Here is a 27,583-nt window from a genome sequence, read left to right as displayed (position 1 = left end):
AAGCAGTACATGTTGCTCCAGACTACCCTGTGTGCCCTTCACGGACATGACCACCCGACGTCAGCCCCAGGTCCAGCTGCAGCACTCAGGGAAACCGAAACCCCGCAGGGTTGTACGCGTGCACAGGGGCCACAGAGGGTGCACAGAGGCACAGAGGAGGCGTGTGGCCTTGCTCCCCAGCAGACAAACACAAGTGACCCTAGAGGACAGGTGAAGGTTCTGAAGCAAGAATTTATTCCAGATGCACACAGTGGGTGTGCAGAGTGACCTCAGCAGAGACACGTTTTACAGCAGGCCACGGCCTCTCCTCTCCCAGCCCCAGCCCCACCATTGCCACCTCTCTGGCCTGAGCTGGGGCAGGGGTGAAGGGTCTCCTAATTCCCAAACAAAACACAGGAATCTAAGGGCTAAGAGAGAATTGCACAGCCATATGTTTATTAGTATCTAACAAGAAAAAAAGTCAAAATTCCCTCCCTGCTCCAACCCCATCTCCACCACGTGGGCCTCAGGGAGCACTGTTGGCCCGGGGAGCACCTGCTGCCAGTGCCGTCCTTGGAACCTGGGCATCTGTGCACGGTCACCCTGGTGCCTGTGAGCTGACCACAGGCCCATTCCTCCACACGTGGGGACAAAAGGGCAGCTGGCCTTTCTCTAGCCCTCAGCTGTCAGCCTTGAGAACTTGGAAAAGGTCAGCGATGTCCAGCAGAGCTTGACGGATGTGGTTCCCAAAGCGCTGGGCATTCTGTGGGTGCCAAAAGCTCAGGCCAACCTCCAGGCAAGCCCCTGTCCCTCTGTCCCCACAAACAAGGACCCTTTCCTAACCAGATGGGGCCCAGCTGGTGGCCCCTCCTCAGGTCTGAGCGGGAACAGGGACTCACCGTCTCTGAGCTGGAGAACTTGCTGGAGACGTGGAAGAAGATGGTGTTCTCGCCTGCGATCATGTAGGAGACCCCATAGCCATCATCTGCTACCTGAGAGCAGCACAAAGCGGGACGCAGAGGTAAACCAAACCTCAAAGATCCAAAGCCAAGCTGATGCTCCATGAGATTCCCAGGAAGGGCCCTACCCCCAGGAGACAGTAAGAGGACCATACAACTTTGTCCTCCTCCCCTGTTCACCGGGGATCTAGCATCTCAGGCTCCCCTCGAGGAGCCTCATCCCAGGGGCGTCTCTAAAACCCTGATGAATGAGCCCGCCTGAGTGTCCTGGGGGAGAGTCGCACCCTCTCTCCCAGAGTTGGCCGAGGGGACGCCAGCCCCGAGCACCGTCATGCTCAACAGAGGTGCTGGCACAGGTGGGGTCCCACGCAGGGCAGGTCCAAGGCTGTGCCCCAGCCTCTGGTCTGACCTCCTGGAGGCCCTGCCCTCCCCACTGAAACACACCCCCCATTTCCTGTCCTGTGTACACATTCCCCTTCAAGGGCACTTACGGGGCCAAAGCCACCACCAGCAGCCAGGTGATTGGGGTACTTGTTTGGGTCAAACATGCGGATCTGGAATTGAGCAGTCTGGCTGGTAGAGAGGCGCCAGGGCTCTGACAGCACCTGCAAGAGGGACAGTGCCATGGTCAGATGCCATGCACTCAGTGCACACCTGCTGACAGGTGGTGACTGAGCACCTGCAAGAGCCAGCTATTGTCCTGGCTGAGGATGCAGAGGAACACAGTGCAGGGCCTTGCTGCCCCCTATGTGTTCTCATCATCAAGGCATCTGCACAATCCCTCAGTCATGTGTGGAGGCCGGCTGGCCTGCCACCCCTCTGGCCTCCTCTCCTCTCCCCCCTTTCTCCATCGGCTCCACCCCTCCCCCATCTCCCCTTCTGCTGTCCTCTCCGAGAGCATGCTGCCAGCCTGACCACCCCACCTCTCCACTTTTCTCGAGTGTTGCCGCTGCCTCCCATGTCACACGTTTGTCCATCTGCCCTGCTCGCAGGAAGGCCAACTCTGCTCCAAGCGCCAGGACAATAGGTCCAGGCGGAGTGTGGACAGGGCACCTGCCCCAGCCCTCCCGTCAGACAGAAACAGGCTGAGACCCCAGAGATGAGGTCCTGGGGACAGGAGACCCAGCCACCCTCAACACTGACCTCTGCCAGAAAAGGGGAGCTGACCCCCAGGTACTTGGAGACCACGTAAAGGCAGAAGAGGTGCCTGTCGATGCCGGCGCCCGTCATGGCCAGGCGGTACATGCTCTGGTGCTTCTCGGAGGCTTTCCGGAAGAGTTTCTGAAGGTCCGCTCTCTGGGAGGCAGGGGTGAGCAGTGAGGAGCAGCCCCAACCCCCAAGGGGGCAGGAGTGAGGGCCGCCTCATCACGTGGCCACAGGGAGCTCACCGTGTGGGACCCCCGCGCCATGGCCTGGACGAAGGCTGTGGACTCGCTGGTGCAGGAACGCACGGTCTCGGTCCGTCCCTCCCGGAAGAGTCTCGTCATCGAGGCTTCATAGGTCAGGCAGAACTTGCCCCTGTCCTGGGGAGCAGAGACGCGTGAACTTGGCAGGTGGACACCAGGGTCGCCCTGCACCCGCAGCGCCCTGCAGGGCCCTACCCGGAAGTGCGCCAGCTGCAGAGCAATCTGCACAAAGGCGTCGGGGCTGGTCCGGCACTTCTTGATGAGGCCTTTGCCAAAGGGCAAGAACTGGAAGCAGTACAGCTCCACGTCGTCGGCCAGCGCCTTGGCCACCTGGTAGGAGCTCTCGATGGCTGCCTGGCACTGCGGAGACACCAGAAGGGCCTGGGGGCTGGGCCGGGCTATCTCGGGGCCTCCATACGTCCAGCAGGGGAGGCACTGATGCCTGCCCCAGGGACAGAGGCCCCCCCACAGTGTTTCTGTCCACCACCCTACCCACAAGTCCCGTCACCCTGGGGCCACACCCCTGTGGGCAGGGCTGGCAGGAGCGGAGGAGGCAGCAGGACATCCAGGTACTTGTCATTCTCCCAAACGATCCCTGCCCCTTCCTGGCCCGCGCACCCTCTCAGGAATGTCCCACTGCAGCCGCTGAGGAGGTGGCAGCATGGGGTTCGGTTCGCCCAGGCAATGCCCCGTCTCCGTGTAGCCCAGGTGGAAGATGTCCGTGCCCAAGACAAACTGCAGGGAGAAGGCCAGGCTGAGAGGCCGTCCTAGTCCCCTGCTTTGTCCCCCACAGCCTGCCCGCGGGACCCTTCTGGCCCTGTTACCTCCCAGAGGTGCCCTATGATAGGGGCGTCAGCCCACGAGTGCTCTGTGTTGAGGCCCAGCTGGCCGTTCTTGAAGGCAATGAGAGTGAAGGACTTGTCAAACCACCTGCCGGGGCAGGAGACGGCGATGATGGAGGGCCGGTGAGGAGCCAGGCAGAGCGGCTCCTCCCCAGCAGGGCGGCACGGTACCTGTTGTGGCAGTTGCCGTGCAGCAGGGCCTTGCCGTAGAGGCTGAGGCTGGCCTCGTCCCTGGGGTCGTAGCCGTGAGACTCCTCGTCCAGGGCCACAAAGAAAGCAGCTCGCTCGATGGCATCGAGAGAAGCCCTGTTCTTGCCGGAGCTAAAGAAGGTCTGGCGCACCTGTGCCCACTCCACTCTGGGGGGTGAGGGCAGGGTGAGTGCAGGGCGACCACGGGTGAGGGCCCCGCCCTGGGCCCCGCCTTCCACACACCTCAGATGGAAGTGATGGCAGCCACTCTGCTGCCATTGCCACCAGTGCCCCTCACTGCCCCTCCCCCAGGGGCCCGAACCTCAGCCAGGATGGCCCCGCCTGCAGGCGTACCTTCCACCTGCAGTGAGGGCTGCCAGCTTCTCCTCCCCGGGCTGGGCTGGGGACGGGTCGTCCAGGATCCTCTGGAACTGCAGCTCCAGCTCCCGGGGCTGCAGCAGGCGGGAGCCGTCATAGAGCCACAGCTTGAAGAAGCGGCCCTTGTGGTAGACGGCCACGTGCCTGCTTTCCGCGAGGTGCTGCAGCACGTCTGTGACGGAGGCCAGCATGTGGGCTGAAGCAAGAGGGCGGAGGGCCGGGGGCACCTCCCTTCCTGACGCCGCCCTGGCCTGGGCACCCCAGCCGCAGGGTCACTGGGTGACTCCCGAGGCCCCTGCTCCGCCAGGCCTCCACCTGGGCTGCCTTTCCAGGGCAGAGTTGCCCGCAGGGAGCCTCCGTACCTCTCGGTTATGCCAACGACAGTCCCAGGAGGCATTTCATAAAGGAGGAAACCAGAACTCGAGGAAAGGACACAGACTACCTATGTCAGAAACGCAGGCTGCTGCTCTGTCCCTGCCCGCCCCCTGGCAAGCCCGCCCTCCTCCAGGAGGGGCAGCCACACTCCCTCCTTCGGGGGCTCTTTACTCAGGGGACAGCAGTCCCTACAGAGGGGACTCAGGGTCCCAGCACCAGCGCCGTGCCTGTCAACAGCAGGTGTCTAGTGTTGGTCAGCAGCTGGCTATCAGACTGTTTGCACCCCGAGACAGCGAGGACACTAAGTGATGAACAGGAAGCAGGCACCTGGCCACGGTGGGCCCATAGCTGGGAGCGAGGGGCCTCTGTCCCGTCAGTCCCACCCGGGCGCTGCAGCTGTACCTGTCTCCTTGCCCGGGATTCGAGTGGTGTTGAACATCCTCTCCATCTGGTAGGAGCACATGGGCACGATGCCCAGCGCCATCACCTGGGAGGGAGGCATGGCAGGGCTAGGACGGGGCCTCCTCTCCCTTCAGCCCTCCACCCAGCGCCACTCACAGGTTTGATGTCCTCCCGGTCCAGTTTACGGCGGTAAGTGATCATGGCATGCACAGCGTTTCCCAAGCGGGCGGCCTGCACATCTGTGTTCCTGACGAGCACAAAGTCCTACAAGACAGAGCCAAGGCCGCAGGGTAGCCGTGACAGTTGCACGGTGCCACCTGGTCTCCCTGCTCGTGGCTGGAGGGGTGTTGTCCTTGCCTCCTGTCCATCCCACACTGTCAGGTGGGCTGCCAAAGATGAAATGCCCAACTGACCACATCCCTCCTGGGCCCCAGCTCTGATTTCAGCTGCTTTTCCATAATCTGTTTGGTCATGTTTTGTTAACTTTGCTTTGAGAAAGGGGTTCCCACCACTAGAAAAACTGATTAAAATCTCAGGGACAGACTAGTTGTGTGTATTTCTGGGAGGGCAGGCTTGGGGAGGAAGGGGATCCAGCCTGCAACTCGGGGTGCTCTCTGGACACTGGAGGAGCACCGTGCATGCTGTGCAGCCCATGGCCGGGGTGGGGCAGTGCCAGGCACGTGGCAGAGGGAGACTGGCACGTGGCAGAGGGAGACAGTGGTCTCCCAGGTGCTCAGAGGAGCTCTGCATCCACAGGGTAACACAGAGGAAGGCCTTCCTGAGGCAATTCCCCAGTGACGGCTTCAGGAAAGCTAAGGGCCCATGGCCAGGAGGCCTCTGAGGGAACCAAGGGAGAAAGTGGTGGCAAGGAAGCCCCAGGGCCCCTGAGAATGACCACGTCAGGCTGTGGGGCTGCTGGATTCTGCACCCTCAGTATGCCCATCACCCCTATGCTGCTTCCTGACCATATCCTCCCAGGACCTCCCCCACCCCCCCTTTCCTTGGGCCTCACTCCAAAGCACCCCCTCACCTCTGGAAACCACCACCAGGGCTCTGGGCTGTCCTCCAGGGCCCTTTGCCCAGAGACCCACAGCTGGGGATAGAGCTGACCACACAGTGCCACCTCTGCTGTACCTCTTACCATGACGTAGTAGTTGCTATTCACCATGATGGGTGTCCTGCCTCGAAGGTAGATGTACTCTTCCCACCAGTCACTCACCTGTGGGAGGGTGGGAGCTTAGGGCTGCAGTGAGGTGGCAGCCGGGACATGAAGTGGGGGAGGGGAAGCCTAGGGGGACTCACATAGTTAGTTGCCCACCACGACTTGAGTACCAGGTACTTCTGCAGCCTGGGGGCAGTCCTGTCCTGGAACTCCTTGGCCAGCGTCTCCATGCGGTGATACTGCTTGTCGTCCAACAAGGGCCGCACAGAATCCAGGTACTACCCAGCCGGGTTCCGGTCAGCATGGGAGCCAGACAGCAATGGCTGTCTCTGTCCCACCCTGTGCTGCCCCCAGTCCCCCCCCCCCTCAAATCCACTCTTTGAAGGGGAGGGTCCCTCACGTTTGGATGAGTCCTGACTCCAGCCTACCCTGCCCAACAGGATGCCTGACCCAGGCCCTCACCCGCTGAATTGTGGCCGGCACGCTGGGCACAGGAAGCTTGGGCAGGGACGTCTGGAAGCTGTACAGCATGGGCCGCCCACTGGACAGAAGGCGAACACACACCTGGGGGTGCAGAGCAGAAAAGTGTGGGGCTGGGAAGCAGGGATGAGAATGGAAGCAAACTAGGGAACACTGAGGGGTTGGGCCCCGAGTTCTCAGAACCAGGACACGCCCATGCGTCAGGCACCAGTGTCCCCTGCCTGTCCCCTCAAGCTCAGGACCCTCAGTGAGGCCCCGGGGCCTCAAACTGGAACCCTCCCCCAGCTTCTGCTCACAGCCCAGGCTTTGGTGAAGCGGCTGGTCTTGCCGTGCATCTCGAACATCCAGCCATGGTAGGAAAGCAGCAGCTTCAGGGTTTGGCGGAAGAAGAAGATGCCCGTCATCCAGACCCCCGTGGAGAAGACGGCCATGCTGACCAGTGCCCGTGTCTGGGGGGTTTGGTAAGGGCCGTATCTGTCAGAGAAGGGGAGAGGGCTGCAGGTATGCACTGGAGCGGCCTCAGGGGAACTCCGCCGACCCTGCACTCTCCACGGTGGTGAGCCATCTTCGCGGAGGTACCGAAGGAGAGCCACCTCCCTGGGGACCTTCACAACCAGGTGCACCACACACATGGACGGATGTGGGACTACAGGATGGCTGTCCCATGACCTCTAATGGCTATTGTCCTGTGTCTGCCCAGCTCAGGGACCCTGGCCTTGGAGCCCACCCGACCTCTCTCAAAGCCCCATTCCTCACCCCTGAGGGAGGTGTCTCTGGATGTAACAGACCAGCCCCTTGGAAATGTCCAAGTTACAGTAGGAAGAACCCACTGTTGTCATGACAACAACCAGCCAGCTTGTAGGGCTGCCAGGATACACACCCCTGAGGATGCCATTCTGTGGGGCAGAAACAGGGCAAGGGAGCGGGAGTCAGGTCCTGGCTTTCGCCTGGAAGGCTTTCTCCCTTGTTCCCCTGCTGTGTCCTTATTCCCCATCCTCCTCCTCAGTCCCACACCTGCAGCCCCCCCCCCCCCCCCCACTCAGTACCCACTGCCGCTTCTTGAACACCTGTCTGCCCTCCACCACCCCTCTGGTGTCTGCACCACTGGAGCCTATTCCCCGGCAGAACTGCCAGCCGAGGTGGAGGTGGAGCACCTGGACAACGGAGCAGCGGCTCACGACACCTGGCCTCCGCCTCTAGAAGGCTCTGTTCTGCTGCACCTGCCGCAGGAAGAGGCCGGGAGAACCACCTGCGCCCACCTTAATGCGAATCAGGCGTTTCTTCCAGGAGTTGATCCCAGACTGATAGATGTGTTTCAGGGCCTCCCTACTGAGCCGAAAGTCAACCCCATCTGGGGTCACGGTGAACTGGAAGGCCACAGCCTGGTGCGCTTCCGCCATCCTGGTGGTTGGCCCGCACCTGGGAGGGGGTTGCAGGGATGTTCCCGCGGGCTTGGGCCTACCCCGCCCCCATCGAGGCCCCACCTGCGGCCTGCCCCCGCCCCCTTCCCGTTAGCAGCGGCCCCCGCCAGCGCCCCCAGCCCACCGCCACCCAGACCCCAGCCTGGCTAATGGGCGGAACCCTTGCGCCTGCGTTCAGGGCAGGACCCGCCACAGTGGTGCAGGGCTCAGGTTGGAGGTGGGTTCGAGGCCTTGAAAATTTCAGGATCCCGGAGGGCAGCGAAGGGCAGCGCCGGGAAGTGCCCCAGTAATAAGCCTTGTTGTCCAGAGCGAGGCACGTTTGGGTGCCCCCAGCCCCGATCGCGTGGGGCCTCGCGTGCCCTTGCCCACACACGGTGCTCGCTCGGCGCGATCCTGTGTTGTTCCCCACTCCACTCACAGCACAGCTCGGGCTCACTCCTGTCGGCGTGTGGGGCCAGTCACTCTGGCCCGTGTCCCCACGTCCTTCAGGCTGGCCACCCCCGCCCCGCCCTCACCAGAAACCTGATACCAACTCCCAAATTTGGGCTGAGAAAACAGACGCGGTGGCCACCAGACTCCACTCCCCTCCGCAGTGGAAATGGGGGGGGGGCGGGGGACGGGGCAGGCTTCGGCGAGGTGAAGACTGCTCAAAGGTCTGGGAACCTGGGGTGGGGGCGGGGTAAAGGGTCTCACGTGAGGATGGTGGCATTAGAGCTAAAAATAGTCGAATGTAGGGGAAAGGTCATCTGTGTCAGCTGTGCAGCTTGTCCCCTGATCTCCAGAGCACAGGGTTGGGCAGCCCCACCCGGGGGCACTCTGCACCCTCATTGCTCCCCAGTTCCCTACGCAGTTCCTTGCGCATTTGTCACTTCCAAGCTGGATCCAGGAAAGGCAGAGAGGAGGGGCTTCCCATGGGCAGGATGGACCCTCAACTTTCAAGCCCACAGCACTGAAAGCCAAGCTTTTCAGGAGGGGAAACTGAGGCTCAGAGCAGTGGTTACTCTGTCAATCTGAGTGAGTCCTCGGCTGCTGCTTTCTGCTGGAATGAACAGGGCTAGGACAGGGTGTGAAAGAAGGTCCTTTATTGTTTCAGGGTGCACAGTCCACGGTCTCCCGCCCATGGGGACCTGCTCCAACTGGGCGAGAGGTCAGCCACCTCAACCTGCCACCCAGGGGGCTCAGCCCAGTCTGAAGGGCCTCCTGCTTTTGGCCCTTCCCTCCAAGGTCCCGCCCTGGAGACTGGGAACATCCAAGGAGCTGGGGGGTGAAGAGTCAGGATGGGGGGTGGAGGCTGGTCAGCTGCCCCTTCTGCTGGAAGTACAACTGGAACCGAGACTGGGCGTACTCCTGCAGAGGAGACCCCCCCACACTGGTGAGCAGCAGGGAGGAGCGCCCCGTGTGCCCGCAGCGTCCCAGGACCGCCCAAAGCTCCCGGAGGCCCAGAGGCTGCTCCCGCTCCCCCTCCCTCACCCACCTCACCACCTGGGTTACTCACCAGGTAACCGAACTCTATGGTGGACATGGATGCCTGCAGGGTGGACCAGAGACCCCAAAAGAAATGGGAGGCCAGAGCGTACCTGAGGGCGGGGAAGTGGGGGAATGGGGGCATATCTGGCCTTGCCCATGTCCCAGAACTCGAACTTGTCCCCCACTGCCCTAACCCACACCCTGTGCCCACTCCTCTGCCAGCCCTGACCCCTACTCAGCACTGGCACTGGTCTGCTTCTCCCCACCCCCCCGCCCAGCTCTACTCTGCTACCCGGTGAACCTCACCGATTAGCCTCTACCAGCAAATCTTCTTCCAGTTTCTTCTGGTCCTCTTGGGAGATAATCTCACCTTTCTTTACCTCTGCCAGATAATGGCGAATAAAATGGAGCTGGGACCAACAGGCCAGAGTCAGGAAACCGGAGAATGGAGCCCTTCTCAGTGAGCATCCTTCCCCACAGTTTGGTCCTGGCTCTGCCTTCCTCCCTGCTCACAGGCCTCCAGCCCCCATACCTGCTGTCCCCGGGTGGGGTAGTCTGCGGGTTGTGCTTTGTAGAAAGGCCACTCCTCGTGAGTGTAATCATAAATCCACTCACAAAAATGGTTCCCTATGTCAAAGCCCCTGGGGGAATAAGATGGACACTCAGTCCCCAAGTCCCCTGGATGGCTGGGAGGCAGAGATGGAGGCCTGGTCTGCTTCCCAGGGCAGGGACCATGGGCCTCACCTGTAGTTGTAGCTGCTGTACTCAAAGTCGACCAACATGATGCTGTCAGCATTTTCTGGCTCTGAGAGCAACAAGATGTTACCTGGGGGGATGCGGTGGGTATTGGTCAGCCAGGGCCCCCTGGTCCCTTCACCTTAGGTGGGAAGGCTCACATGACTTCTCCTACCTTCCTGGATGTCGTTGTGACAGAAGACCACTGGTGACGGGGTGGAGGCCAGCAACTTCCTGCAGGGGACAGGGGCATGTGTCTGAGCAGGAGTGACTAGAGGTGGGCCAGAGCCACCCTTGTGGGCCCTCAGCAAACCCTGGGGAGGCTGCTGTGGGTTCCCAGCTGCACCTCCTGTGCTCTTCCGCCCTCTACCCACATTGTCCTGCCTGCCCTCACCTGAGGTTGCCCATCTCCTCCTTGAGGCTGTACATCTCCAGCAAGTTCACCTGGGGGCAGCCGGTGGGGGGCAGGTCCAGGATCTGCTTTAGGTACCTGAGGCCCAAAGAACAGGATGTGCGTGCTCTGCACCCCATTCTCCCTCCACCCTGGGCCAGGCTGTCCCTACTGTTCTCTCACTGTAGGCCTGTCTGGCAGACGTCTGGAAGCTTGTTCTGTGAGAGATGGTGACCCCTGAGCCACTCGACCCACTGCCACAGCCCAGGGGTACAGAGCCCTGCAGAGGCTCCCGACTCACCTCTCCATGGTCCCAAACAGCCAGCGGGGCTCCTTAGTGAAGGGCATCTCCATGCCATGGAACCGGGCCATCTTCGTGGCGATGGCTGCTGACAACACGGGCTCTCGAAGGTCTCCCGTTTTCAGTGGCCGGCTCTGCACCCAGGAACCTCTCAGGGTGGTGAGTGGGCTGGGGCAGGAGTGGGGAGGGATGGGGTCGTGGGGAGAGGTCGGGGTCTCGGGTCAGGGAGAGAGGGCAGACACTGGGGATAGGAGGGCAGGGGCTGGGGAAGGAGGTGCCTCCTACTGGGATGTACTGTTCCAGGCGGCCCTCCGGAAAGACTCCGTAGAGCTGGGGCCCCAGGGACCGCTCTGCGAGGATGGCGAACATCACACTTTCCAGGACCAAGGAGTCCACGCCCTGAAGAAGGATGACAACAAGGGGCAGAAGTCGCGCACAAAGCAGCGAGGATGCACAGAGGCTCTGCGTCCTGCTCCCAGCACCGCTGGGGCTCCTTCTGTCGCCAGGAGGCTCCACAATGCAGGGTGCAGCATATAACGGGCACGCCCCGCGGCGCCTCGTCCTCGGCGGGGTTGTACCACCCGCCAGGCTTCGGTGGGAAGCCCTCACTGAGTCCTCACCTGCAGGATGGCCCCATACAGCCGCAGCAGCACCTCCCGGGGCTCCTCGCCAACGCTGGGCACATGGTCCGGCAGCGCGCAACGGAAGAGCAGGTTGCTGAGGCCCCCGCTGCAGAGTACACCGGGGTCTCAGTCGGCCGCAGGTTCCCCGCCCCGGCCGGTTCTTCCCGTCCCAGATTTCGGAGGGGATGACCCCTGACCTCCCACCTCACGGGGTCAACCCTCAGCTCCTCCGGCCGGACGCGGCGCCAGGCACCACCTAGGTATTCTCGGCACCACTGGTAGGCTCGGCGCTCGGCCTCACGCGACTGCGCCGAGCCGCGCCGCCGGTTCGGGATCCCTTCCGGGCACATAGACTGCCGCAAGCTGTCCTTGGCGAGGCGGCCGCCGACAGTCCCGCCTCCGACCAGAGCCGTGCCTTCGGCCGCCATGCCTGGGCTCGCCGGGGCCCAACGCCCAACGCGCTCAGCCCACTTCACGCGTGCTCGACTGCGCTCGGCTGTACTTCCGGCCCGCCTGCGCTACTCCGGTGGGACTCGGGTCTCTCCGGCTCTGTCCGGCTCTTTACGGTGCCACTGGGCCCCGTCCTAGGCCCTAGTCCGAAGCCCGTCCGGGAACCTAATCCTGGGCGTCCCCGCTGTGCCCCGCCCCCGCTGGCTCGCCCTGTGGGCGGGGCCGCTGGAAAGACAGGAAGCGGCGTGCGCCAATCAGAAGCTTTGTGAGCGTCAGGGCACCCTGCCATTGGCGGGTCGTGTTGGCCAGTCTTGTAGGGGAGGGTGAAGTGTCTCTGGAGCGCGCAGTCCAGTGCCCGGAGCGTAGCGGTGGGTTTGCTCTAGGGGCAGGTGTGGCGGGGAAGCCGAGCGCTCTCCGGGTGCCCAGAGGACCGGGCCATGCGGGCGGTGGCTCACAGGGGCAATCCGCAGGAAGAGAGCCATCGTGTGAGTGTGGCTGTCCCGAACGTGGGTCACACTTGGGGTGTGCGTGGTGCCTGGTAGGTGCCGTATAAAAACCGGATGTGAATGAAACCAACTCCAACGGCGCTAAGTGTCTTAAATTCCCAATCACTGCTGGGCCCCGTGTCAGAGGAAGGGCACCTCTGAGAGGAGGTTCTTGTACTGCCCGAAACCACGGCTCGCACCTGCAGCAGACACCTAGGTCTGCGTCCCGTCCCCTTGACCCCTTGGCCTCCCCTGTTGTCCCCAACTTCAGGGGCAGCCCCAGGGAGCCATGACAGGCCTGTTGGGCCGTGGGGTTTTGGTGCGGGGGTAGGGGGCGCGGTGAATAGATGGGCAGCTGATGAGTGGTTTGATTTGAATAATCAGAAAGAAATGCAGAGTTGGTGACCAGAAGGGGAAGATCAGTTGCTACCGTGGAAAACCACGATAAACCTCGCTCTTTGTGAATCCAAGCCAGTCCTGAGACCTGAAGCTCACTGGTTGAAAGAGAAGGGTCCTACGATATCACCATAAGTACATTAAAAAATATTCCCCTTTAGTTCTTCCCCAAAGGGACCTAGAGCCACTTCAAGTAACTACTTAAAGTGGTCTCCTTTGAAAAAGGACTATCCAGACCTTTCAGGGGCTGTTAGGTACAGATCTGAGCTGACGTGGTATGGGGTGCCTGAAGCATCAGGAGCCACTGGTTCTGGGACAAGATGAAAAATGGAATCTTGGTGCAAGCCCTGCGGGTGCTTCTCTGGCCCCAGTGCACTCTTGGGTGGGCAACTGTGCCTTGAGTGGGCATAGCTGCACAGACATCCCTGGCCTGTTCCTAAGAACGTGCTAACCATAGCACAGGGGCAGCCCTTGGAACTCCCCAGGGCACCCACCCCCTCCAGGACAGTGAATCAGAAGTGATGCTGCTTCCCGGGTGGAATTGCAGAGGTGGTGTCTCTCTGATAGACAAAGTGGTGGTCCCCAGTACACCTGCTTCCATTCACCTGGACAACCCCTGCAAAATTCGGAGGGATTCAAGTGAATGAAACAAGATCAGTGACAGCTGTGGAGACATTAATGAAGAAACAGTGGTTCATACAATGGAATGTAATGCAGCCTTTAAAAAGAACAAGGTAGATCTACAAACCCATAAAGAATAGCCAGGGTACATTACTATCTTGAGAGAATGAGTTGTGGACTAATATGTATATGGGACAATCCTGATTTTTTATTAAAAAATTAAATGTTCATATATATATGCATGCCTGTGTGTGTCTGTGTAAATGTATAGGTATAAAGAAGAATGTAGTTTCCAGCAGAGCATACACAGCGTCCATGAAAAAAAAAGAAGAAGAAGAAGAATGTAGTGGATAAAATCAGAGTACAATTCTTTTCAATTTTTATTTTCTTAGAAATAACTATATTTCCCACTTTTCAGTCTCATTGTTAGAGAAATAAAAACAATTCAGAGCACATGGCTAATTGAATATAATGCTTATTAGGTTATATATTCCTTGTACTTCTCATGTATGCTTTTAGTCTCTTACTCCATAGATTGTGTTTGGAATCACTGAGAGTATTTGGGAGTCTGGAACTCACACATTCATTGAGAAAGGGAGGGAAAATGAATGTTCCCGGGATAGCTGGGCAGATCACAACTTTGGGGACAATTAAGGCAGAGACAGAGGGGTTAATGTGTCACAATTCAAAGATGCATTCACTCATTCATTCATTAGGTTCAGCGATTTTTAACCGGTGTGCCACAAGAATTTTTAAAGCACGCAATACCTGACTATTTTAGTCAGGGGCGCTGATCTCTATTCCCTTAGATTGTCAAATAAAAAATGACAATAACCAATACAGCCATAGCCATCTGGTGTGAATGAACCAAAATTAAACCTACTTTTTGGTCATATCAGCAAAAATATATATGTTTTGGGTTTGCTATAAAATTTTAATAATTTGTGTGCCGTGAGATGAAAACGGTTGAAAATCATGCATTTAATTGGCAATTTTAAATTTAGTATATGTTGCACTTATTAGTATGGTGAAAATTATTTTCACTCTCAGCAGTAAAGAGTACATTTCCAGCCCTGGGTGGTGTAGCTCAGTGGACTGAGCTTGAGCTATGAACCAGAGGATTGCAGTTTGATTCCCAGTCAGGGCACATGCCTGGGTTGCAGGCCAGTTCCCAGCAGGGGACTCATGAGAGGCAACCATACATTGATGTTTCTCTCCCTCTCTCCTTCCCTTCCCCTCTAAAGATAAATAAATAAAATATTTTTTAAAAAAGAGTACATTTCCAAAAGCAGTTCACACTTATATGGGAAGGGTAGACAAACACATTCGTTGTCTTGCTTGTGGCTGTTTTAACTCTCCTGCTGCCTGTCACAGTTCAGTCCACTGAGACTTTGATCCTCCAGACGTCACATAATGTGACGACATGCTAACTGCAGAAGGAAGTGACCAGCGCTCTGCCCCTGGTAAGACAATGCTCATCAATGCATGTCAGATAAGCCCTTAGAAGTTCTGGAGTCTGCCCCAGCTGGTGTGGCTCAGTGGTTTGAGTGCCAGCTTGCAAACTGAAAGGTCTCTGGTTTGATTCCCATGCAGGGCACGTGCCTGGGTTGCAGTTGCAGGCCTGTGGTAGGCAACTGATCACACATCAATGTTTCTCTCCCTTCCCTTCTCCCCTCCTTTTCGTCTCTCTAAAAATAAATCAGTAAAATCTTTAAAAGAAGAAGTTCTGGAGTCTGTCAGTGGTGAAGTCTTCAGGGGTGCAGTGCTGTGGAGCAAACCAGGTCATCACCTCTAAGATAAGGACAAGTTACTGCACCTTGCATCTCTGTCATGAAGAAGGGGGCATGGCTCTTGATGGACGTCTGGATTTTGGAATCAACATTTACCACACTTGGCATGGGAATACTGTGTGACCCATTTATTGGATGACTTGGAAGACTGCCAGTTTTGAATGGGGCCCAGAGCAAAGGGCTGTGTTGAAGATGGAGATTGGAGGATGGGTTTCCCACCACTTGGCAGACCCAGTGGGTTACAGTCCGGCTTATTTGTGGTAGATAGGGGGCCTGAGTGGCAGCTCTGGAAGGACCCAACAGGATGCATATTGGGTTTGTGATGCATATTCCTAGGGGTCAGAAGCAAGACCACACCTGGTGCAGTGCAGAGCTACTCACCAGCTAAAAGCAGCTCCTGGTAGATTACTGGACCTGAGCAGAAACTAAGTGCTGGATTATGGGACATTCAATGACCATGCGATCGAATCTGCCTATTCTGAGCTGGATACTGACTGCCCACCAAGCCAATAGGTTAGGCAGGCTCAGCAGCAGTTCGCTGCACAATGAAAAACAGCCGGACCCAAGCTTGTCCAGAGGGCCATTTACAGGAAGGAATCCTAAGGTCTAGTTCATAGATGGGTTAGGTTGGTACATTGATATGAGTTGAAAATGAACCACTGCTGCGCTGAAGTCCCCTTCAGCGTGGGGCAGCTCTAGAAGACAGTAATGAGGGACATCCTCTGGGCAGAGCTTCAAGCAGTACACCTGGATGTCCACCTTGTAGGGCAGGAGCGTGGACAGAGTAGGGATGGGCTAAGGAAGGAATGCACATGGCAGATGGGTCATGACAGATGTCTTGCTGTTGGTCAGGGAACTGGGAAGAGCAAGAGGTAATACTGGAGATGAGGAGGTCTGGGGAAGAAGGACCTGTGGGGGTGCTCACGAGTGCCTGTGTCTTTGTGCCTCATGTTGATGCCCATTGCAGAGGGTCACTCAACAACAAAGCAGATAGACACACATCAGCCAGCTTCTGTCCTTGGCGCCCCTGTGCTTGTGCAGTGGGTCTGAGAATGGAGTTGCAGGGTGGAGGGGTGCCAGGTATGCCCCCCAAACAGGCTCCCTTATCAAGGCCAATGCAATGATCCCTGCTGCTGAATGCCTGGCCTGTTAGCAGCCAAGCTCAGTGCTGAGCTCATGACGTGGTACCATCTCCAGACAACCCAGTGACCAGTAGATCACAGCAGATCCTTTCCACCCAGGGATTGACACCTCTGGATGTGGGTTTGCCTCCCCTGTCCACAGTATCAGAGGAGCATCACACTGCAGGACCTTGGACAATGCATAATATACCAACATGGGATCGTGTGTGACATTACCTCATTTTATGGTGAAAGGGATGTGTGTGTGGGTTGCCACTGGATACAGTGCTTCTTTAACCTCCTGTGCTGTCTACAGACAGCCAGTCTGAGAGGAAGATGGAATGACCTCTTCAACACTTAACTAATGTTCCAGCTCTAGGACAGTGTCTGGCCCCTGCCACAGGGGCCAGGGAGCCCTGGAGTGACCAGAACCACACATAAGCCTGTGCCTGGGGCTGCACACATGCTGTCTCGGGTGGTCCTCATGGGGTCAGCATCAAGAGGAAGAAAGGAGTTCATAGGATTAAGTAACATGTTCATGTTCAGAAACTTGGTGGCCAGGTAACAATGGGCACCACAGCTTCTCAGGCCATAAGGCTGGTGACTTTCTCTCTGTGCTTTGGGGACACATGGAAGACTTCACAGATACAATAGGAGGTGGGCCCCCCACTTCAGGAACTTTACATTCCTGGGGTTGCATTGTCTGATAAAAGGATGGGAGGGGAGAGGAGGGTGAACCCGAGATGGGTTTAGGGGCAGAAGGCTTCAAGGCTGGTGCAGTCCCAGGTGGAGGTGAATCCTGAGGCCACTAGGGGAGGGGTCACCAGAGTCGAAAGAGCCAAAGGCTGTCCACTTGTCCAGAGTTAAGGGCCTGGCTGACTGGGGTGTTGGAGAGGTCATTTACATGAATGTTCAAGTCATGGGCTTGGTGGCGAGACTCAAAATCACAAGAAAATCTGGGAAGTTGGGGTCACACTCTGAATTCGGGGAAGAGATCTAGAGTTCTGTGGGCACAGTCAGGGAGTGGTTAATGTGTGTAGACGCCTCAGAAGCCGGAGTGTTCTCAGTGGTCCTAAACTTGGAAAGCCAGCACGATGACAAGGACTTAATGCTCCAGACCTGCTAGAGCCCATAAGCTCTCTCATTCATTCATTCATTCATTCATTCATTCAGACATTTGCTGAGCACCTGCTCTGTGCCATGGAGGTTCAAGGCAGGTGAGTCACGCCTCTGCCTTCACGCAGCTCAGTCATTGGGAGTGGGGGACGCGGTGCTCAATGCCATTCTTAGAGAAGCACTGTAATCAGATGGAACACAGACTGTGTTGTGAACACAACACAGGGTGTGATCTGCCCCGGCCGTTCTCTCAGGGCTGCCATGGCAGCCACCAGACAGTGAGCGGCGTTGCCCTTCCCAGCAGGCGAGGGCTTCTTCTGCCCCGGCGTTCAGGCGGTCTCCACTCTAGTACCTCACCCTGCCCTCAGAAATACCTTTTCACAGAAATGATTTGGACAAAGAAGTGTCAGGGCTCGGGAACTCCATTGAGGGGGAAGGGAAAATTTTCACAGTTCCACTTTTGTTCGATCCCCCATTTCCTGCTTTATCTAAATCTCCGAAAAGCCTGCCCACACTGCCTTTATCAGCCATCCTCCTGGCCCTGGTCGCCCTTCCCCTGCCCCCACACCGGCCGACCCGTCTGAGCCCGGCTGCTGAGCTGGACTGCAGACACCACTGGCCTCCCACGGCTCATGTTCTGAACTGTGCCGGTCACAGCTGCAGCTGGAGAACACTGTCCATTGGAACAGATACAGCCTCCCGGCTGCAGTCTCACCCAGTGCCCACCAGGACCTCTGTCCAGCCCGCGTGGTCCCACTATGTCCCAACAGTCCAGTTTTAGCCACAGGCACCATCCTGATTGTGGTGCACTCTGCGTCCTCCAAAGGTCAGCATGCTCAGCAGAGGTCCCTGTCCTTCACCGGTCAGCACCCAAGGGCGGACAGCTCCCGCGGCCCCGGTCAGCACCTAGAGGCGGACAGCTCCTGAGGCCCGGCCAGGCCCAGGACCCCAGCTCCTCTGTTCTGGCTCCTTGAGACGTCGGTGCAGATGCTGGGCCGCCGTCCCCCCACCAGCCGCTGCTCCCAAACCCCAGTTCCCAGCGGCCTGCGAACCCAGACCGCAGCCTTTCCGCGACCGGCCTGCGCAGGGTCCTCCTCGTGGGCCGCCCCCCGCCTGTCCCCGCGCGCAGACCGTCCTGGACTCGAACCTGATCCCCCGTCTCCGCCAACCCACCTCTCCCGCTCCCCGAAAACAGACCGCGCACCCGCTCCTCCCCGGACCAGGGCCTCTCGGCCCAACCCGCGCCCCCCTCCCATCGGTCTCCCCGCCGCCACCCGCCCGCCGCTGTCCCCTCCCCGTCCCCTCCCCCGTCCCCTCCCCGTCCCCTCCCGCATCCTCGCCCCTCCCCTCCCCCTGCGGCGGCGTCCGCTCCGGCTGCCGCGGTGTCCTGCGGGCGGGCGAGGTGTGTGGCGGGCGGGGTGTCGCAGGGCGTGTCACGAGGTGAGGGCGCGAGCACCGAGGGGACCCCGCGGCCGGCGCGCCCCGCCCCGCCGCGGCCGCTCCCGGGGAAGATGGCGGACCGCGCGCAGATGTTCGCCCTCTCCACCTTCCACTCGCTGTCGCCGCCCGGCTGCAGGTACCGCCCGCCGCCCCTGCCGCGGCCCCGCTCCGACCCCTCCCAGGCCGCTCGCCGGCCTGCCGCCGCCCCCGGCCCCGAGCCCCGGCCCTCCTGGTCCCGAGGCCCGGACTCCTGACCACCGGTCTCCCCGTTTCTGTCCCCCCCTCACCCCCCTGCTCCAGCCCCAGCGACCCCCCCGCCTCCGCCTCATTTCCTGCCGGGGCCCAGGGCCGCACCCCACCCGGCCAGCTGACCCTTCAAGGCGGGAGGTCCCGGGCCCAGGCCCTGCGGACGGCCGCGACCAGGACCTGAGCCCGGCTCTGCGCGCGGCCTGCCCCTCTGGCTTTGTGGGGCCTCCCTCGCTGGAGGCCTGGCGCCCTGGGGAAGGGGCTGTGGTGGGGAGAGGGCTGGACCTCTGGGTGTGGGCCTGCCCTGGGCTGGGGAGGGGAGACGAATTGGCAGACTGGGCCCCAGAAGGGCTGACCCCTCCCTCTCCTGCTGCTGCTGGAGCCTCGGCTCCCCTCCCCCGCTCGGCGCAGCCCGACTCCTCCGAGGCCCGAGCTGAGCTCCGGAGGGGCCTGGGGCGGAGCAGGGCAGGTGAACGGGGAGAGGGGCTGAGCAGACCAGCCTGGCCCCCGACCAGGCTGGCGGGGGCTCAGGTCATGGGGAGCATCCCCTGGAGAACAGGGCTTGGGTCTCACAGTGGCAGCAGCACGGGCCTCTGGAAGTCAGGAGCTGTGGAGACCCTGAGGCCTAGGAGCTGGGTCCCCCTAGAACCAGCTTCCCCACGGGGCCCTGGGGCTGCTGACTCTTTCTGGAGCCCTGCCTTTGCTGTCTGACCGGATCTGCTCCCCAGGCCTCCCCAGGACATCAGCCTGGAGGAGTTTGACGACGAAGACCTGTCTGAGATCACCGATGACTGCGGCCTGGGCCTCAGCTATGACTCGGACCACTGCGAGAAGGTGGGGGCACAGGGGCGCTGAGGCACGGGGCCAGAGGACCCTCTCAGGGAGCACCTCAGGAGCTCAGCCCTGGAACTCGAGATGCTCTGGTCGCCCCCTTCCCTTGGCCTGGGGTCTTCCTGGACATCACACCTCCCTTTCTCTAACCTCCACCGAGGGTCTTCCCCGGGCAGTCCTCGCTTGACCCCCATCAGCAGGCCAGCTTCGGGCAGCCAGGCTTCCAGCGCCCTGTGGGCTGAGAGCGCTTCCCCACAGATATAACCCCTCCAGCTCACCTCGCCTCCTTCCCAGCCCTGCAACCCTCCTCCCCTATCTCCTCTCCCCCCTTCTCTCCATTTCTGTTTTCATTCCTTCAAGAACATTTCTGAGTTGCTGCCATGTGGCACGTGCCAGGGGCTCCCAGGGGCTTGAGAGAACAGGACAGTCGTGCCCCTTGTCTCCAGGAGCTTGTAGCCCAGTGGGGGAGAAAGACATGTCAGAGAGGTGGCTGAGTGTCAAGGACTGGGTTGCGCCCGAGGACACCAGGTGCAGTGAGGGGGAAGGGAACCCAACCCAGACTCTGCGGTGAAAACATGCCCTCAGGGAGGACTAGGCAGAGCAGGGCTGACGAGGGCGTAGGCAGGAGGGGCTGGAGGAAAGAGATTGTCCCAGCGGGAGTAACGGTGTCAGAGGCCCTGAGGCGGTGCAAGCTTGGCGATCCTGGGTGCTGGCTGGGTCTTCCTTCCCGCACGCATCTGACATTTACCGAGCATCTGCCATGGGTAGGTCCTGCTCAGTACAGACCTTCCGCCCCAGGGGGGCTTGCAACTGAGGGGCGGAGGCAGACCAAACACTGCCCAGCTCCTGTGTGCTGTGTCAAACTGTCCAGTGTGGGGGCTTTAGGGATGAGACGAGGCCAGCAGAAGGGCTGGCGCTACTTGAGACTCTGTCACCCAGGCTTGGGGGTGGGGACTCTCGCTAAGAACCAGTGACCCTTATGCACCGGAAGCAGATCAAGAACAACAGAGCTGGTCTGCCCGCGAGCACAGAGACCTGGAGGTTCCTCTCGCTTGACTCACAGCTTGCTGCCTTCCCCGTGTCTGACACCTGGCACCCTGAGTCACTGTCACACTCTCGCCCAGCTCTGCCCTGTCTCTCCTTTCTGCAGGACAGCCTCTCCCTGGGGCGTTCGGAGCAGCTGCACCCCATCTGCTCCTTCCAGGATGACTTCCAGGAGTTTGAGATGATCGATGACAATGAAGAGGAGGACGAAGAAGAGGAGGAGGATGAAGAGGAAGAAGAAGGAGAGGGCAAGAATCCAGGAAGCCCCTGCTCAGAAGCCCCGGCTCTGAAGCTGCTGAGCCCCTCCCCCTCCCTGGAGGAGCCCCACAAGCACCGGCCCACCACGCTCAGCCTGACTATGCTGGGCACCCAGGTGAGGGCCCAGACCTTTCATCCAGGACCCTGCTGCCCCCAGCAGCCTGTGGCTCGTGCCCTGAAAGCTGGAGAACCGCCACTTAGCGACCCTTTCATCCTGGCCACAGGACTCCCTGAACAACAACGGAGGCTTTGCTCCACCACCTCCAGCTTCCTGGCAAGAGACAGAGCTGAGCTCGAACCCCCAGGAGCCCCTCCGAGGTGAGCAGGGCACTGGGGAGCAGGAGGCGAAGGAGGGAGGAGGGGAGGTGGTGGGCTGGCTGACGCATGCCCCCTATTTGCAGAGCCCCCCGCGCGACGCCTGCCCGCTGACATCTGTCCCCTCGGGGTGCGGTCACCTGTGGGCCCAGCTTGCGACTGTGAAGGGAACCAACCCGGGGATCCCCCAGCCCCCAGTGGGGCCTCGCCCACGTCAGACCCCGGCATCGAGGTTGACCTGGGGAGTGGCTCCAGCGCGGGCCTCGGGGGCCGGCGCAGCAGCCAGGAGCTGTCCTCGCCCGGCTCCGACTCGGAGGGCGCAGGGGCCGCGCGCCTGGGGCGCATGATCTCGTCCATCTCGGAGACAGAGCTGGAGCTGAGCAGCAGCAGCGGCCGCTCCTCGCACCTCACCAACTCGATCGAGGAGGCCTCGTCGCCCGCCTCGGAGCCAGAGCCGGAGCCCGAGCCCGCGCGCGAGCCCCCTCGCCGTCCGGCTTTCCTGCCCGTGGGCCAGGATGACACCAACAGCGAGTACGAGTCCGGCTCTGAATCAGAGCCAGACCTCAGCGAGGACGCCGACTCGCCCTGGCTGCTCAGCAACCTTGTGAGCCGCATGATTTCCGAGGGCTCCTCGCCCATCCTCTGCCCTGGCCAGTGCCTGTCCCCCGCGCAGCGCCCTGCCGGGGGCGCCGCATCACCTGACGGCGGGGCTCCCGAGGCTGCGGGCCGGGGCGGCGTGGAGCTGGTGGACATGGAGACGCTGTGCGGGCCGCCGGCCCCCGCTCCCCCTGCGCCCCGGCCGGGCCCTGCGCAGCCCGGGCCCTGCCTCTTCCTCAGCAACCCCACCTGCGACACCATCACGCCGCTGTGGGCCACCCCGGGCCGCGCCGCCCGCCCAGGCCGCGCCTGCTCCGCTGCCTGCTCAGAGGAGGAGGAGGAGGATGAAGAGGACGAGGATGAGACAGAGGACAAGGTGGGGCCCCCGGGGGGCAGGGGCGGGGGCCCCGAAGGCCCCCTGGACGCCTCGCTGGTGTACGACGCGGTCAAGTACACACTGGTGGTGGACGAGCACACGCAGCTGGAGCTGGTGAGCCTGCGGCGCTGCGCGGGCCTGGGCGAGGGCGACAGCGAGGAGGACAGTGGCGGCGAGGCCAGTGAAGACGAGGCGGAAACCGCGTTGCTGGGCATTGGTCAGGGCCCAGGGGGCGCCTCCCCGGACAGCCCCGACCTCACCTTCTCCAAGAAGTTCCTCAACGTCTTTGTCAACAGCACGTCGCGGTCCTCCAGTGAGTGGGGGGTGGGGGGTGGGGGGTGGGGGCGGGGCCCAGGGTGCCCAGGGCAGCCTGCGGGCCTGGGGCTGGCGGGCTGGACTTTTCCAGGACCCCTGACGGGCTGGGGAGGGGTGGGCAGGGCTGCCCCACCCCTCCCCGAGGCAAGGCTGCCCGCGAGGGCGGTGGGCTTGGCCAGGCCCGGAAGTCCTCTCCTCCCCCGTTTCTGAGTGTGCACCTGCCATCTCCCAGGCACCGAGTCCTTCGGCCTCTTTTCTTGTCTGGTCAACGGGGAGGAGAGAGAGCAGACCCATCGGGCTGTCTTCAGGTAGGGCCCCTGCCTCTCCGCCTCGCCGCCCACACGGGACACTGGTGCAGGGGAGCCGCTGGCCCCTCCCACCGCGACACCCACCTCTGCCCCGACTGCAGGTTCATCCCCCGCCACACCGACGAACTGGAGCTTGACGTGGACGACCCGGTGCTGGTGGAGGCCGAGGAGGACGACTTCTGGTTCCGCGGCTTCAACATGCGCACGGGCGAGCGGGGCGTCTTCCCCGCCTTCTACGCCCACGCTGTGCCCTGCCCTGCCAAGGAACTGCTGGGTACGGCCCCATCTCCAAAGGGCATCTAGTCCCCTCAGCCCCCCCACCCCCTGACCTGGGTGCCTTGTAACCCCCAGGGAGCAAGCGGAGCCCCTGCTGGGTGGAGCGCTTCGACGTGCAGTTCCTGGGCTCTGTGGAGGTGCCCTGTCACCAGGGCAACGGGATCCTGTGCGCTGCCATGCAGAAGGTCAGTGGGGCCCATGGCCCCCCGCAGGTGGCGTAGCCCCGGGGGCCCCAGGCTTCCACGGAGGCTGCGCGGGGGCCTGGAGCCTCAGAGGCAGCCCCCACCCTGAGTCAGAAGCCCAGATTCTCTGGGCCGGTTCAGTGGGGCCTCCACCCTCCCTTAACCCATTCTCCTCCTCTTGTCTGAAAGCCAACACCAGCTCTCACCAAGCCTTCCTGCTGGTCATCTGCTCACTCATTCACGGACTCGGTGGTCATTTCAGGACCAGCAGCTCATCTGCTGGTCCCATGGTTCGGCAAGACAGACTGCTCTTGAGACTACCACCCCCACCTCAGCCCAGGCTATGGAACAGGTGGGGGAGGCAGGGATGGCGGGGGCCCCGGTCCTGGCTGGAGGGACAGAAGGAAGACAAGGAAGGCTGAGTGCAGAGAGGTGACCGCTGGTCCTGAGACTGAGGAACGGCCGGGACCCTGGCTCACACGCTCCAGAATCGATGCCGAGAACCTGCAGAGGAATCTACAGTGGCCTGCTGACGGGAGGCCCGCTGAGACCCTCTCCTCCTACTTCCCCCCCAGATCGCCACTGCTCGGAAACTGACTGTGCACCTGCGTCCCCCTGCCTCCTGTGACCTCGAGATTTCTCTCCGGGGGGTCAAGCTGAGTCTGAGCGGTGGACCTGAGGTGGGTGTGGGGGGCCGGGCCCGAGGGATGGCCTGCGGGGGTGGCAGGAGTGTCTGACTGGCCTCTCCGTCCCCTCTGCCCAGTTCCAGCGCTGCAGTCACTTCTTCCAGATGAAGAACATCTCCTTCTGCGGTTGCCACCCCCGAAACAGCTGGTGAGAGCCTTCTCTCTGCAGGTCCCCGCAGCCCTGAGGGCTGCCCCTGGGCCCAGGAGGCACTGGTCAGGCAGGTTCCCTGCTGGTCTGCAGTGCAGACGGACGGGCACACTGACCAGTGAAGCTGCACAGGGGGCAGGTGGACGTGTCTCTGGGGCCCAGGCAGCAGACACGTGGAGAGGAGGGGCGCCTGGAATCCAGGAGGCAACTAAAGGCGAGTGGGTGACCAGCAGCTCTTCTCGGAGGACTGCTGAGCCCAAGCTGTGGGTGAGGGGCAGTAGGGGTCTCGGAGAAGAGCCTGGTGACTTGTCCTTGACCCACTGGCGACAGGGCTGCCTCGCAGCACAGTCAGGCTGACATGCTGGCTCCGGTTGCTGTGCAGAGCGGGCGCACCAGGTGCAGGCTGGCTCGTTGCTGAGGGCCTCCAGGTGCTGTGTCCTGGGTGGGTACCTGTGCTGATGGGATGCAGCAGGTGACGTGGCATCTGGCGATGGGTAGACAGTGACCACTTGCCCCAGGGGAGGGCCAACAACCTGCAGCACAGTGTTTGTCGGTAGGTACAGGGAGACTGAGTGGCCATTGGTCACCTGAGTCTGGAGCGTGGGAGAGAGGCCTGGGGGGATGGTACCCATTCGGAGCAGGTGGATAACTGCGGCCATGGATGCGCGAGGTAGCTTGGCAGAGCGAGGAGTGACAGGTGTGGTCGCAGAGGGTCCGTGCTGGCATCGTTACCCACGGGTGTGGGGGCTACAGGCTTCCTGTCCAGCCAGCGGCTGCCCATTGCGTCCCCGTGTCCTAGAGGAGGAGATGGGAGGAGATGGTCAGAGGGACAGGACCCACCAGGGGCTCACAAGGACTCGATGGGCTGCTGGAGGAAGGACACAGTGGCCCTGGGGCTGTGCTTGCGACAGATGTTGAGGCCAACCTGTGCACCATTTGGACACTTCTGTGGTCACAAGAGCGAGGGGGGCTCTCTGCTCCCTGGGGGCGGTGTCGGCCCTCGGCGGGTCAGAGCCAGCTTGCTGACTTGGGATGGAGACAGTGCGACGGGACCCAGGGTCCGGATGCTGCTCTGAGGGGTGGGGAGCTCGGGCCAGATGTGCAGACCAGGGCCGAGGCCCGCACCAACTGGAGGGGCAAAGAGCACCCCTAGGTCTCAACAGAGGGAGCCTGGCTCCCGCGCCCAGGCAGTGACCTGGAACAATTCCTCGAGAGAAGGGGGTCTGGCCGGTGGCTCTGGGTCTGGGTGTGGAGGCAGAGGGGGAGGGGAGGCCTTGCGGTTCGTCCCTCCAGAACTCAGCCCGGCCCCTGGAGGGGAGCACACACTTGCAAAGTCCTGCTGGGCGACCACTTAGCTCGCTTCACTGAGAGGCTGGTGGCAGAGCAGATGTGTGCGGGCATGTGTGCTTGGGTGAGGGAGCGGTGTGGCCGTGGATACCACAGGCTGCCACCACCTGGCCATGTGTCCTTGGGTGGGTCTCCCAGCCCCTCTGAGCCAGAGGCCCCTCGTCTCACAGGGCTGCTGTGCGGTTCAGTGAGTGAACAGCCAGAAGCACTTGGAATGCTGCACAGCACCAAAACGCTGTCAAGTGTGGACGAGTTTCTGGCCAGGGCCCTGGAGACGAGCCTGGAGTGTGTTCGTGGACAACATGAGCACGTGTGTAGGCCGTGATGCCTCACACGGGTCCTGCCCGGGGAACCGCAGGCCTGGCTCCGTCGATGTGGCTCGGACTGGCCACAGTTGGGGGGCGTCCAGTCTCTGGGCGCAGGACTCCCTGGACAGGGATTGTCACTGGTGCCCTGGGTGAGAAGAAAGGCAGAAGCGAGAGTCGGGACTAGACCAGCGGCAGCCCAGTGTGAGGTTCTTCTCCGGGAGGGGGGGTCTCACAGCTGCAAGGGCTGCTATCCAGCACCCCACCCCCATCAGAGCTCAGAAAGCAGCTGTGGGTTTATGGAACCCCAGGTGGGGTGGGCAGGCTCCGGGTGTCCGAGTCAGCTCTGATGCATGTCCAGAAGACAGGGTGAGGCTTTGCTGCGGGCTGTGCTCCGGGGCAGGTGCAGGGTGGGGATCGCAGCACTGGCTCGAAGAAGAAAGTGGCAGCTGGGCACCCCCGATGTGCAGAAGTTAACACGGGTCACCAAGTCCTCGGAGGTGCCTGTGCTGGGGCTGGACCCAGAAAGGCTCCTTAGAATCTTTAAGTCCTGTGACCCACAGGACTTTCTCTGGTCCCTGCCCTCTGCCCGAGCCCTCTGTCCAGACTGCCCGGGGCCCTGAGGTGTGGGGCCACGCTCTGACACCCCCACACTGCCCACCCTGCAGCTATTTCGGCTTCATCACAAAACACCCTCTGCTGAGCCGCTTTGCCTGCCACGTCTTTGTCTCCCAGGAGTCGATGAGGCCTGTGGCCCAGAGTGTGGGGTGAGTAGGGTTGGCGGGGGGGCCCGGCCGGAGAGATGGACCCAGACGCCAGGTTTGGAGGACACGGGGGCCGGGCAGTGGGTGTGCACAGTTTGGATGAAGGTGAGAGGGAAGGTCAGATGAGAAGCCCTGGGCGGGTGGGAACTTGGGGCAAGTGCTGGAGGGGGTGACGACCCGGGCGTGGGAAGGTGCAGGCACCTCGCCCAGAGAGGGAGTCGGGTGGGAATGGGGCTTTGAGGCCTTAGTGGCCAGGACAGCTGAGGAGTGGCTTCTGGGGGTCACATGCAGACCCAGGCAGGGAGGAGGGCGGGCGGTGGCCCTGCGAGGCAGGTGGCTGGCACTGTCCCCGCAGCCGCGCCTTCCTGGAGTACTACCAGGAGCACCTGGAGTACGCCTGTCCCACGGAGGACATCTACCTGGAGTAGCCGCCGCGCGCCCTGCTCCCACAGCTGGGCCTGGCGCGTCTCGGAGACCACGTGGCTTTGGCAAGGACCGGACGGGGGCACGTGGGGCCTGCCGTCTGGGGCGTCTTGGGGACTCTCTGCTCCACAGGGGCTGTGGGAGGGCGAGCCCCGCCCCACCCCCGGTCTTCTTTCTGTGTGCCTGCCCCCTCGTGTCTGTCCCTGACCCTCTGCCTGCAAACCCGCCCTCTGCTCTTCACTCTGGGGTCAGGGCCGGGAGGGTGTGGAGGACGGCAGGGCTCTAGGCGGCTGGTGACAGTGGGCTCCCAGGTGACCCTCCCACCCTCCCCAGTAATTTAAAAGGAATTTTAATTTTTATAGCAAATCTCAAGGGGTCACCCCATCCTTGACCACAGGGACAAAGAGAGTGACCCCCATACCGCCCCACACGGCGTCCAGGGGGAGCAGGGAGGGGTTCCCCAGAAGGGCCCTGGGGACATGAGGGGCAGTTCCTGAGACTCACCCCAACCCCAGACTTTGCTTGGACGGGGGTGCCCCGCCCCGTGCCCTGTGTCCTGCCACACCAGCGTCCGCTTCGCCGCTACAAACTCCCCACAGTCCAGCACCTCAATAAACTCTCTGCTTGGTGTGA

General features: G+C 61.2%; 3 protein-coding genes across 5 annotated transcripts; 1 reads left to right on the top strand and 2 right to left on the bottom strand.

Moving 5' to 3' along the window:
* Positions 1–211: 211 nt before the first annotated feature.
* Positions 212–8,106, bottom strand: CPT1B (carnitine palmitoyltransferase 1B). The gene is made up of 19 exons (XM_037160749.2): positions 8,012–8,106; positions 7,432–7,591; positions 6,929–7,068; positions 6,469–6,646; positions 6,155–6,256; positions 5,833–5,970; positions 5,672–5,749; positions 4,687–4,794; positions 4,531–4,615; positions 3,730–3,925; positions 3,358–3,543; positions 3,169–3,274; positions 2,963–3,079; positions 2,540–2,704; positions 2,327–2,461; positions 2,082–2,234; positions 1,430–1,543; positions 879–971; positions 212–742 (listed from the first exon to the last, which is right to left on the bottom strand). The coding sequence occupies exons 2-19, from the start codon at positions 7,570–7,572 to the stop codon at positions 659–661; spliced, it is 2,319 nt and encodes a 772-aa protein (XP_037016644.2). The 5' UTR covers positions 7,573–7,591; positions 8,012–8,106; the 3' UTR covers positions 212–658.
* A 552-nt stretch (positions 8,107–8,658) lies between these two features.
* CHKB (choline kinase beta) lies at positions 8,659–12,740 on the bottom strand. Of its 2 annotated transcripts, XM_037160757.2 has the most exons (11): positions 11,315–12,736; positions 11,108–11,216; positions 10,773–10,886; positions 10,488–10,621; positions 10,190–10,285; positions 9,971–10,029; positions 9,805–9,886; positions 9,593–9,701; positions 9,367–9,470; positions 9,089–9,170; positions 8,659–8,940 (listed from the first exon to the last, which is right to left on the bottom strand). In XM_037160757.2, exons 1-11 carry the CDS (start codon positions 11,536–11,538, stop codon positions 8,866–8,868), a joined length of 1,188 nt encoding a protein of 395 aa, XP_037016652.2. In that variant the 5' UTR covers positions 11,539–12,736; the 3' UTR covers positions 8,659–8,865. The 2 variants fall into 2 exon arrangements, with proteins under 2 accessions (XP_037016652.2, XP_053518259.1); XM_053662284.1 differs by lacking the exons at positions 9,367–9,470; positions 9,593–9,701 and having other exon boundaries at positions 11,315–12,740.
* Positions 12,741–18,496: 5,756 nt separating this feature from the next.
* MAPK8IP2 (mitogen-activated protein kinase 8 interacting protein 2) lies at positions 18,497–27,583 on the top strand. 2 transcript variants are annotated; one of them, XM_037160830.2, is made up of 12 exons: positions 18,497–18,665; positions 19,504–19,609; positions 20,757–21,023; positions 21,133–21,226; positions 21,310–22,509; positions 22,744–22,819; positions 22,921–23,093; positions 23,171–23,280; positions 23,853–23,957; positions 24,041–24,111; positions 26,432–26,530; positions 26,883–27,583. In XM_037160830.2, the coding sequence occupies exons 1-12, from the start codon at positions 18,601–18,603 to the stop codon at positions 26,953–26,955; spliced, it is 2,439 nt and encodes an 812-aa protein (XP_037016725.2). In that variant the 5' UTR covers positions 18,497–18,600; the 3' UTR covers positions 26,956–27,583. The 2 variants fall into 2 exon arrangements, with proteins under 2 accessions (XP_037016725.2, XP_037016726.2); XM_037160831.2 differs by lacking the exons at positions 22,744–22,819; positions 24,041–24,111; positions 26,432–26,530; positions 26,883–27,583 and having other exon boundaries at positions 23,853–23,941.

Source organism: Artibeus jamaicensis, unplaced genomic scaffold, assembly GCF_021234435.1.
Source record: "Artibeus jamaicensis isolate MK-2021 breed Jamaican fruit bat unplaced genomic scaffold, CSHL_Jam_final contig_233, whole genome shotgun sequence".
Lineage (NCBI taxonomy): Eukaryota > Metazoa > Chordata > Mammalia > Chiroptera > Phyllostomidae > Artibeus > Artibeus jamaicensis.
This window is presented reverse-complemented; position numbering and strand designations above follow the sequence as displayed.

What these genes read in the sequence shown, in the direction of transcription:
- CPT1B (XM_037160749.2), bottom strand. Translation starts at nt 7,572, where the DNA reads ATGGCGGAAGCGCACCAGGCTGTGGCCTTCCAGTTCACCGTGACCCCA. An exon ending in CGTGGTGGGCAACTAACTAT is followed by an intron (nt 5,750 to 5,832) that starts GTGAGTCCCCCT and finishes ACCCTCCCACAG; the next exon opens with GTGAGTGACTGGTGGGAAGA. An exon ending in TGCAGCTGGCGCACTTCCGG is followed by an intron (nt 2,462 to 2,539) that starts GTAGGGCCCTGC and finishes TCTGCTCCCCAG; the next exon opens with GACAGGGGCAAGTTCTGCCT.
- CHKB (XM_037160757.2), bottom strand. Translation starts at nt 11,538, where the DNA reads ATGGCGGCCGAAGGCACGGCTCTGGTCGGAGGCGGGACTGTCGGCGGC. An exon ending in GAGGAGATGGGCAACCTCAG is followed by an intron (nt 10,030 to 10,189) that starts GTGAGGGCAGGC and finishes TGTCCCCTGCAG; the next exon opens with GAAGTTGCTGGCCTCCACCC. An exon ending in ACCCCACCCGGGGACAGCAG is followed by an intron (nt 9,471 to 9,592) that starts GTATGGGGGCTG and finishes TGTTGGTCCCAG; the next exon opens with CTCCATTTTATTCGCCATTA.
- MAPK8IP2 (XM_037160830.2), top strand. Translation starts at nt 18,601, where the DNA reads ATGGCGGACCGCGCGCAGATGTTCGCCCTCTCCACCTTCCACTCGCTG. An exon ending in ACTCGGACCACTGCGAGAAG is followed by an intron (nt 19,610 to 20,756) that starts GTGGGGGCACAG and finishes TCCTTTCTGCAG; the next exon opens with GACAGCCTCTCCCTGGGGCG. An exon ending in TGCCACCCCCGAAACAGCTG is followed by an intron (nt 24,112 to 26,431) that starts GTGAGAGCCTTC and finishes CCCACCCTGCAG; the next exon opens with CTATTTCGGCTTCATCACAA.